Source organism: Geospiza fortis, unplaced genomic scaffold (genome assembly GCF_000277835.1).
Source record: "Geospiza fortis unplaced genomic scaffold, GeoFor_1.0 scaffold178, whole genome shotgun sequence".
NCBI classification, from domain to species: Eukaryota; Metazoa; Chordata; class Aves; order Passeriformes; family Thraupidae; genus Geospiza; species Geospiza fortis.
This window is the reverse complement of record NW_005054466.1, coordinates 1,352,999-1,362,428: the sequence shown is the minus strand read 5'-3', so window position 1 is coordinate 1,362,428 and position 9,430 is coordinate 1,352,999. Positions and strand designations below refer to the sequence as shown.

At 57.6% G+C, this 9,430-nt stretch overlaps 1 protein-coding gene across 1 annotated transcript in view; it reads left to right on the top strand.

Moving 5' to 3' along the window:
* Positions 1 to 8,195, top strand: part of DHX30 (DExH-box helicase 30) — a 28,331-nt gene extending 20,136 nt beyond the window's left edge. The window contains exons 10-19 of the mRNA XM_005428010.3: positions 748 to 852; positions 1,859 to 2,034; positions 3,250 to 3,456; positions 3,771 to 3,852; positions 4,429 to 4,622; positions 4,699 to 4,858; positions 5,095 to 5,252; positions 5,704 to 5,807; positions 5,885 to 6,024; positions 6,515 to 8,195. Of these exons, the coding sequence (XP_005428067.2) occupies positions 748 to 852; positions 1,859 to 2,034; positions 3,250 to 3,456; positions 3,771 to 3,852; positions 4,429 to 4,622; positions 4,699 to 4,858; positions 5,095 to 5,252; positions 5,704 to 5,807; positions 5,885 to 6,024; positions 6,515 to 6,750 (1,562 nt within the window). The 3' untranslated portion in view covers positions 6,751 to 8,195. The remainder of the gene's footprint in view (positions 1 to 747; positions 853 to 1,858; positions 2,035 to 3,249; positions 3,457 to 3,770; positions 3,853 to 4,428; positions 4,623 to 4,698; positions 4,859 to 5,094; positions 5,253 to 5,703; positions 5,808 to 5,884; positions 6,025 to 6,514) is intronic.
* The last annotated feature ends 1,235 nt before the right edge of the window (positions 8,196 to 9,430 follow it).

The window sequence follows — 9,430 nt, the reverse complement described above, 5'->3', positions numbered from 1 at the left end:
TGGCACAAGCAAATTATGAGTGTTTAGCTAAGGCAGGGTTATAGGAAATCAGGGCAACCCTGACAAAGGGAGGAATGATGAGGAGGACTTCATTGATATCAGAAGGTTAATTAATTACTTTATTATACTGTATTGTTTTATATTACACTGAATCTGTGTAAGTATTTAACTCTACTGACTAGAATTTTGTGACTGTCTCTTGACCAACAGTGTGGATATGCAATTGGCCCTGATAGGCCAAGTTAACAAAACACTATCACTTTGAGTAAACAATCTCTATATTGCATTCTACTTTGGCACAACAAAGGTGCAGCAAATGAGATAAGAATTGTTTTCTCTTTCTCTGAAGTTCCTCACTTTGATTCCTAGCAAATATCCTTAAGAAGTTGTGCCTTGCTTTTCTCTGTAAAGAGAAATGTAGCTGCACAGGGTTGGACTCCTCAGTGTCCTAGGCAGCTGTTCCAAGACTTGTCTGTGCTCCAACACTGGGAGCTTTGTGCTGCATACTTACCTTTTCTATTGGAGCTCCATCCCTGTCAAATACCCTTGCCTGGAAGGTGATGTGTTTGGGAAGGAGGCAGGACTCTCAGGTGACTTCAAGAGATTTAAATGTTTCAAAACTCGTGGGTATTCACTGCCAAACTCCAGGTAGCCTGGTAGCTTTCTGCCCTGGGAATGTGTGTCTCCAGCTGGGGAAGAGCACTTGGATTTAGAGGCTGTGTGTTCTTAGCTGCTGGTGTGTTGCAGGTGGGATCCTGTGCTTCCTCCCTGGCTGGCAGGAGATCAAAGGGGTGCAGCAGCTCCTGCTGGAGATGCTGGGCTCACAGAACAGCCGCTACCTCGTCTTGCCAGGTGAGAGGGCAGGGCCAGCCCCTTCTTCCCAGGATTCGGGAGAATCTGGGGCAGTTGGCTTGATGTGCCCCTTCAGCTTTGCTCTGCTACAGAGCTGGTGAGCTTTGATGTCCCAGCTGTGTGGTGGTGTGTGGTAAGTGTGAGTAACTCCTCCTAGCAGAGGCTGAGTAACTCCTGTGTATGATCAAAGAGACTGGCTTCAGTTTGCCTCCAGCAATTTGGAATTAGGCAAGGGGAAAGCAGCTCAGTTCTGCACTGCTGTAGCTGCACGTTGGGCCTGCCCAGAAAAGATCTCAGGACCTGTTCTGTGGGATGCAGGTGGACTCTGGAGCTGAGCTTTGATCATTGAATTTAACATTCCTTGCCCCAGGAGGAAATTTACAACAAAAGCCAGCTTTGCTCTGCAAAGCTCTTAAGGGTTTTGGCATTTTTTGTTTGGTTTTGGGCAGCTCTGCCTATTCAGTGTCAAACCAGGCCAGGCAGGAGCAGAGCTTTGAGCAGCTGGGCTGTTAATGAGTGCAGGTGTAGTTTGGTGGAAAGTGCCTGCTCTCCTCTGCCCTGCCGTGCTCTGCCAGGAATTCCTGCATGGTGCTGAGCTGTGGCAGGGAAAGCTGGGATACAGGACAGCCATGAGCCCTCCATGAGAACCACTTCTGACAGAAGGCCCATGTGGCAGTGAGAATCCCTGCCCCAAGGGACTTTTGAGGAGGGGCAGCTGCAGGACTGGACTGTGGGAGGGAGTGGGATTTCTGCCAGGGATATTCCTGGGGTGCCACCAGGCTCTGGGACTAGAAGTGAGCAGAGCTGCTGCTGCTGCTGAGCCACAACAACTGAAACAACTGAAATGAGGCCTTCCCAAATGACTTGTGGGATATTTTTCCTGGGGTCTGGCTGGCAGGAAGCTGCTGGCTGTGCCCACTGGCAGCTGGTGTCCCCATTTCTGAGAGAGGTGACAGTACAAGGAGAGGCTCAGCTGGGCGGGTCTGACTCTGGTTTGGTTTCCCAGTGCACTCCAACATCCCCATGATGGACCAGCAGAACATCTTCCAGAGGCCTCCACCAGGCGTCAGGAAGATCGTCCTGGCCACCAACATCGCGGAGACCTCCATCACCATCAACGACATCGTGCACGTGGTGGACAGCGGCACGCACAAGGAGGAGCGCTACGACCTCAAGACCAAGGTATTGCTGCCGTGCTGCCTCTGACTCACTTGGGACACTCTGGAGCACAGGGCTGTGGTCAGAGTATTTGAGGTGCCATTAATGGCATGATGGAGTGCTTCCCATTTGGCCCCTGGAGCACGGGTGTTGTGTTGTTTGAGAAGTGTTTGACTCCTCCTCAATGTTTGCTGTGTCCAAGCTCTGGGCCAGGCTCCCCATCAAATTCTGAGTTTTTTCAAACAAATTTAAGGCAAATCCTACCTCCTTCCCAACTCTGTTTCACCACAGAACACTGGTAGCTTCTCTGTTTGCTTTCAGCCTTTTTCTATGATTCCATCAAAAACCTCTTGCTGTCCCTCACAGGGCAGCCCTGACCTGTTAGATCTTGCTCTTGTTTCCAGTTCTCCTGGCCCAACCCCTATTCCTCAGCTTTCCAAGGGGGATCTGCTGCCCCCAGGCCCATTCCTGGCAGTGCTGGGCCCTGAGCCTGGGAAGACTCTTGTTTGTACACCTTTGCAACAAAGTGAAGGCAACTGTGCTGCTGTTGCTCTTGGGAAAAGGAGTTGTGGCACCATCCCTCTGCCCCTGTTCTAGATCATCATCTCCCAGGGCCATTCACACCTTGGAGCAGTTCTGGTTTAAACCCAGCCCTTTGGTATTTGCCCAGTTCTATCCCAGTTCAGAATGCAGAGCCCGAGGCAGGGCTGGGCTGGACTGGGATGGGGAGCCCCGGGATGGGACAGGGACACGTGTCCAGCAGGTGGCATCTGGGTCCCATCCACGCAGCCCAGAGCTGCTGCTGGACAGAGACAGGCACTGCACGAGGCAGGAGGGTGGGAAAGGCTTCCCTGGCCCTTTGGGACCAGTCATCACTCGTGAGAGTCTGAGTTCTCTTGGCTGAGTGGAAAGGTGGCAGAGGGAGGGACTTTGGGTGTGGGCCTGGAGGGACAGGACACAGGGAATGGCTTCCTCTGCCAGAGGGCAGGGCTGGATGGGATACTGGGAAGGAATTCTTGGCTGTGAGGGTGGGGAGGGGCTGGAATGGATTTTCCAGAGCAGCTGTGGCTGCCCCTGGATCCCTGGCAGTGTCCCAGGCCAGGCTGGACAGGGCTGGGAGCAGCCTGGGGCAGTGGGAGGTGTCCCTGCCCTGGCAGGGCAGAACAGGATGGGCTTTAAGCCCAAAGCAGTCTGGGGTTCCGTGCTGTGGGAGGGCTCACCCCGCTGCTGTCCCCACAGGTGTCCTGCCTGGAGACCGTGTGGGTGTCCAAGTCCAATGTGGTGCAGCGGCGCGGGCGCGCCGGGCGCTGCCAGTCGGGCTTCGCCTACCACCTGTTCCCGCGCAGCCGCCTGGACAAGATGCCCACGTACCAGGTGCCCGAGATCCTGCGCACGCCCCTGGAGAACCTGGTGGTGCAGGCCAAGATCCACATGCCAGAGAAAACGGTGAGCAGGCCCTGGCTGCGGGGACTGAGAGGGTTTGTGGAGCCCCAGGGGCAGGAGTGTGTCGAACCCAGAGTGCCGATGGCTTGAGCTCGTGCTTTGCTGAACGTGGTGCTGTCCAGGGAAGTTCAGGGCAGGAAATCTCGCTGAGATCACAGAGTGTGTCTGGAAGCCTGAAGGAATGGAGAGGGCTGAGTCATATCCCTGGAGGCAGACAAAGAGGGAATTGTGCTGCAATCTGGGTTCCCGAGGGCCCTCACAGCTGTAGCTCAAACTGGCTCACTTTTTCCCTTTTCCCTTCCCCTGCTGTGTTGCAGGCAGTTGAATTTCTCTCCAAGGCTCTGGACAGCCCTGACATCAAAGCTGTGGATGAAGCTGTGATCTTGCTGCAGGAGATTGGTGAGTTAATTCTGTGTCCTGGAAACATGTTTGCTGTTCTCAGCATGGGGATGGGACTTGGCTACTGTGGGGCAGACTGGGCAGGATTGTCCCTGGATGGGGGGATAGCAGTTGACAGTGACTTCCCAAAACCACGTGCCCTGTGCTGTTTTCTTCCCCACACTGCTTTGCTTAAAAATTGGGGATAACTTTCCAAGGTTAAAAAAATAAAGGGGAGGCTACAGAAGGAAGTGGTGATCTGGAGTTCAGGGCTGGGTGACAGAAGGAGGGGAAGTGGTGATCTGGAGTTCAGAGTGGGTGACAGAAGGAAGGAAAGTGGTGATCTGGAGTTCAGAGTGGGTGACAGAAGGAGGGGAAGTGGTGATCTGGAGTTCAGGGCTGGGCCTCGTGTATGGTCCTGTGCCTGTGACAGCTGTTTTGTGTCCTGAGCTCAGTTAGACCTGGGGGTTCTGGATGCTTACTGCAGGCCCCTGTGCCTCTCCTGGAGGTCACCCCAAGTCTTCCCAGCCCTGGCAGTTCCCCCTCGGCTGTTTTGGCTGAGCTGATGGATGTGCCACGTGTGTGTCTCTCCTGCAGGAGTGCTGGACCAGCGGGAAGCACTGACCACTCTGGGCAAGCGCCTGGCACAGATCTCCACGGACCCTCGGCTGGCCAAGGCCATCGTGCTGGCCTCCATCTACCGCTGCCTGCACCCGCTGCTGGTCATCGTGTCGTGCCTGACGCGGGACCCCTTCAGCAGCAGCCTGCAGAACCGCGCCGAGGTGGACAAGGTGAGGAGGAGCCCCCCGGCACGGGGGGACGGCTGGCCCGGGGGCTGCCCGTGGCTCAGCTGTGTCCCTGTCCCAGGCCAAGGCCGTGCTGAGCCGGGAGAGCGGCAGTGACCACCTGGCCTTCGTGCGGGCGGTGGCGGGCTGGGAGGAGGTGCTGCGGCGCAGGGACAGCCGTGCCAGGGACAACTACCTGCAGGACTACTACCTGTACGGGCCCAGCCTGCGCTTCATCAACGGTGAGTTCTGAGCCATCCTGCCCCTCCTCTGGCCCAGGCGGCTGCTGAGCAGGGAGGGACACGGGGCACAAATGGGCTGGGCTGGGCTGGTGACCCTGGGACCGGGCAGGGTCTGGCTTTGGCCCAGGACAGGGCTCCTGTCCCAGCCCGGGCTGGTGCTGCCCTGCTGAAGTGACTCATTCCATTGGGGAAAGGAGAGGGTGAATCTCATCCCTGGGGCTGTCTCCTCCCTCCAGGCCTTGTCAAGCAGTTCTCTGAGAACCTCTATGAAGCCTTCCTGGTGTCGTCCCCGTCTGACTGTACCATGCCCTCGTCCGTGTGTAACCAGTACAGTGAGGAGGAGGAACTGGTCAAGGGTGTCCTCATGGCTGGGCTCTACCCCAACCTCATCCAGGTACTGGCACTGCCATCGCTCTCTGGGGATGGCTGTCACAGCAGGTGGCACTGAAGTGCTGAGGTGCCAGAGAAGCTTCTGTTCTCTTGGGAGTGAGTGTCCAAGCCAGGCGTCCTGCCCTGGGCTCCGGCCTGTGCTCCAGTGCTGTCCCTGATCCCCACTCACGAGGAGTGGCCACCCCAGCTTGTGTGGGTCCATGTTTAGGTTCTCATCACTGGGTTTGGGAGCCATTGAAGTGGCATTTTTCTCCTGTTTACTGCCTGAGGTGGGATTTTCCTCCTCCAGTTGTCTGTGATGGCACTGGGTGACTGCCAGCTGTGGTCACCCCAGGAATGCTTCAGTAACCCATGGAGCTCCTGGGAGTGGAGGGGCTCATCCCTCTCCCTCTGTCAGAGGGGGGCTGTGGCTGTCAGGGCTGGTGCAGGTGTGTGACAGTCCCCTCCCGTGGCAGGTGAGACAAGGCAAGGTGACGCGCCAGGGGAAGTTCAAGCCCAACAGTTACGCGTACCGGACCAAGGCCGGCACCGTGCTGCTGCACAAGTCCACCATCAACAGGTGGGTGATGGGGACGGGGTCCCACGGGGCAGTGGCTGTGCCAGGGCCTGGCCAGGCTGACAGAGCTGCTCCTGCAGGGAGGGATCCAAGCTCTACAGCCGCTGGCTCACCTACTTCATGGCCGTCAAGTCCAACGGTGGCGTCTTCGTGCGCGACTCGTCGCAGGTGCACCCGCTGGCCGTGCTGCTCATGACTGACACCGACATCCACGTGCGAGGTGAGTGCTCGGGGCGCCCAGGCTGCTCCAGCTGCTCCCTGAACCCAGTTCCTGCTTCCCGAGGCTCTCAGGCTGGGCATGCATTGCTGGCAGGGCCATGGAGGTGATGGTTTGTGAGCTGTTCCCAGCTGCTGCTCTGCAGGGAGACAAAGCCAGCCCTGGCAGGCTGAGCCTTAGGGCTGTGCCTGATCATCCCGGGGGAAGGAGCTGAGCTGGCAGGATGCCACTTGTCGCTGGGGATGGGTCTGTTCAGCCTATGGGGTTTTGGCAGTGCTGCAGTCAGTCTCTAACCCACGAGCTCAGTAGAGCTATGCCATCGGTCACCTCCTGTGGGAAAGCAGGAGGATCCCAGTGTGTGCTCAGAGCTGCCTGGCTTTTGTGGAGCTGTCGGCCCGGACCGGCCAGAAGGAGTGTGGGGAGGAGCTGCCTCGGGGGCAGCGGAGGAGCCCCAGCAGCCCCGTTCCCCTCACGCGCTCTCCCTCCCCTCAAGATGACGGCTGGCGAGCGACGGTGTCCCTGACGGACAGCGACCTGCTGGTGCTGGAGGGGGACTCCTACACCATCCGCCTGCTGCGCGACTTCCGCGTGTCCCTCTCCAAGATGGTGGAGACGTGCCTGTGCTACGAGATGGCCGCGATCCCCGGGGACCTGCACCACCAGCACAGCCAACTGCTCGACATCCTGGTGGATCTGCTCAAGGGCCCTCCCGGCAGCTTCGGCTCGTAGGCGGAGCTGCAGCCTCGTGTGGGGACTTGTAATTTGTATAAAGATGTTCACAAATGTTTATTTAAATAAAGTTCTATTTATCCCTTGTGAAGTCATCTCTCTCCATCCTAGAAGATTAATGTTGTCTGAATCTCCTGCTGTCGGCTCCGTGCATGGTCACCGCGTGGGAAGAGCAGCACAGTCCCGCCGGGAATGGACTGGGAGTGCCGACGGACCCCGGCTCGTGGACGCCCACCCGCCTCCTCCGCCCGTCCCTGACCGGGAGCAAGGCCACGGCTGCTGCAGGGCCTCCTCTGCCCCCTCCCCACGGGGCCAGAGCTGCTCCGGGCCCAAGAGGAGGACAGATGTCCCGGCTGTGCCAGGATCGTGGATGCAGCAGCTCCGGCAGGGAGGGGATCGCTGATTGTTGTCTCTCCGCTCTCCACATGGAGGAAGCCCCGAAAGCGCCGATGGAGAGGAATTCCACGCGGGATCCGAGGGGCCCTGCCAGCCCCAGCACAGTCGTGGCGTCTGAGTGTGAGATGTGACTCGTCCTTCCCAACCTGCCTGTACTTCTCGTCCTCTTGCGTTGTTCCTATGATTTTTTTTAAATTCCTGTTCTCCCCACGTGGAGGAGGCCGGATCCCTGTCCCTTGTGCAACACAGGACGTGATTGTAGCTGCCAGGCTGCCTGTGAGCGCCGCTCCTGCAGGAAGCCAGGAGCAGAGGCACAAAATCCTTTGTTTTCTATGAACAGGGACCATATTTCTGTGGAAGGAGGATTGCGACAGGCACAGCACTCACTGAGGAATCTGGAGTTTAATCCCAGCTTTGCCTTGGATTCTCTGTCCGAAGAAGACAGTGACCTACCTCACAGGGCTGTTGTGAGGGTCGGGGTTTGTAACGGGAGCCCTCGGGCCCAGGGCTGTGCCCCCCGGGTCCGGGCTTCTTTCTTTTTATTCCCATTTCTTACGCTCTTTGTACCTGCAGCCGGGAATGGGAGCGAGGCCGTTTCCATGGCACAGGGGCTCCTGCCCCGGGGCCACCCTTTGGTTCTCCCAGTTCTACCATTTAAGTTCCTGCTCATGGGCTTTAGGGCACCGTGGCTGTGCCAGCACAAGGCCCGGGGGGCCCTTCCCAGGCCCCGCTGCCCCCGGCCGTGGGGGGCCCTTGGAGTCCTGCAGCCTGGGGTCACTCCAAACTGCTCATCTTCATTTCACTTGCTTGAGGTTGTCACTATTATTTGACCAGTGTTTGTTTCTTTTGGCCTGTATAATGGGCAGTATGGTTTTCCCTTCCAGCAGGTTTAAAAAAAAAAAACAAAAAGACAAAAAAAAAAAAAAGACTAAGCTATTGTCTAAATGGTTCCGAACTAGTGTGATATTGGGATACTTCCGTGGCTGTTATGTGATACTGGATCTTTTTACAACATAGATTAAAGACAATAAAAAGGGATAGAGTAGGAACTGCCTCTGTCCTCTTCATTCTTTTTTTACTATTTTTTTCCTGCAAAAGTTGGAATTTTGTGCCTTTCCCTGGGTAGGGAAGAGCAGCAACAGCTGCTTCTCTGCTGGGAGAGGTGCAGAGCTGCCCTGGGGCAGTGAGGGATTGCACACCGACCCCAGCCACCCTGAGGGGACAGGGGCCACAGGGGGCTGGCACTGAGGGAGGGCTGCTGGGGGGACATGTCCTGGTGCTGCTGATGCCTGGAGAAAGCAGCCCAGCGTGTCCCAGAGCTGCCCACACGTGAGGAGGCCAACCCAGGCTGTCCCAGTGCTCCCGTGTCTGGGGCAGCTGAGGGTGAAGGGAGCTGGGGCTGTTTCCACAGCAGCGCTCAAGGAGGGCACAGGAGCGGCTGCTCCAGGCACGGGGACCTGGAACTTGGCTCCCAGTCCCATTTGGGGTCTCAGGTCAGGTCCAAGCCAGGGTGGGAAACCTTTCCTTTCTCTGTGTGAGTGGCTGGGGGCACCTCCTGGGTGGTGCAGGTACCGCTGGCTGTTCCAGCTGTGCCATGGGCACCGAGGCTCCCACAGGGCCCACATCAGCCCAAAGCCCTCTCCCCTCTGAGCCCAGGCTTGTGGAGCAAAGCCAGGGATGGGCATTCTTCTGTGGCTGAAATCAGAGACACCCAAATTCCTTCAGCGCCTTCCTCAGCCAGCCCCACATCAGGAGCCCCGGGCTGTGCCAGCGCTCCCAGCCCGGCCCTCCCGCCCCACAGAGCCACAGCAGCCTGAGGAGGAACATCTAGAAGCTTTATTTCAACCCTTTACAATAGTAAGAATCACAACATCAAGTCAGGAAATGTTGCTAAGGAGACGACGCTCGTACAGCCCCCGGGGAGGGGAGACACAAAGGCAGAAGCAACCGCTGGGCTCCCCCCTGAGCTGCTGCCTCACACCGAGCACTGACCTCCCCTCCCAGCCCTCGCCTGCCCCACCACGGCGCAGGGACAGCGGAGTCCCCCCTCCTCGGGCACGCCCTGCAGAATAATCCAATAATCCTATGACACAAAATAATAATAACACGTCACATTTAGAGAACACGTCACGCGCTGCTCGCGCCTCACAACAGCCCGGTGAGGTAAAATTGAATCCCCCCCACCTTTGCAGATGGGGAAACTGAGGCAGAGAGGTTGAGTGGCTTCCCGAGACCACGGAGGAAGCCGAGGGCCGGGATCGCCCTCGGGGCGCTCCCCGAGCCC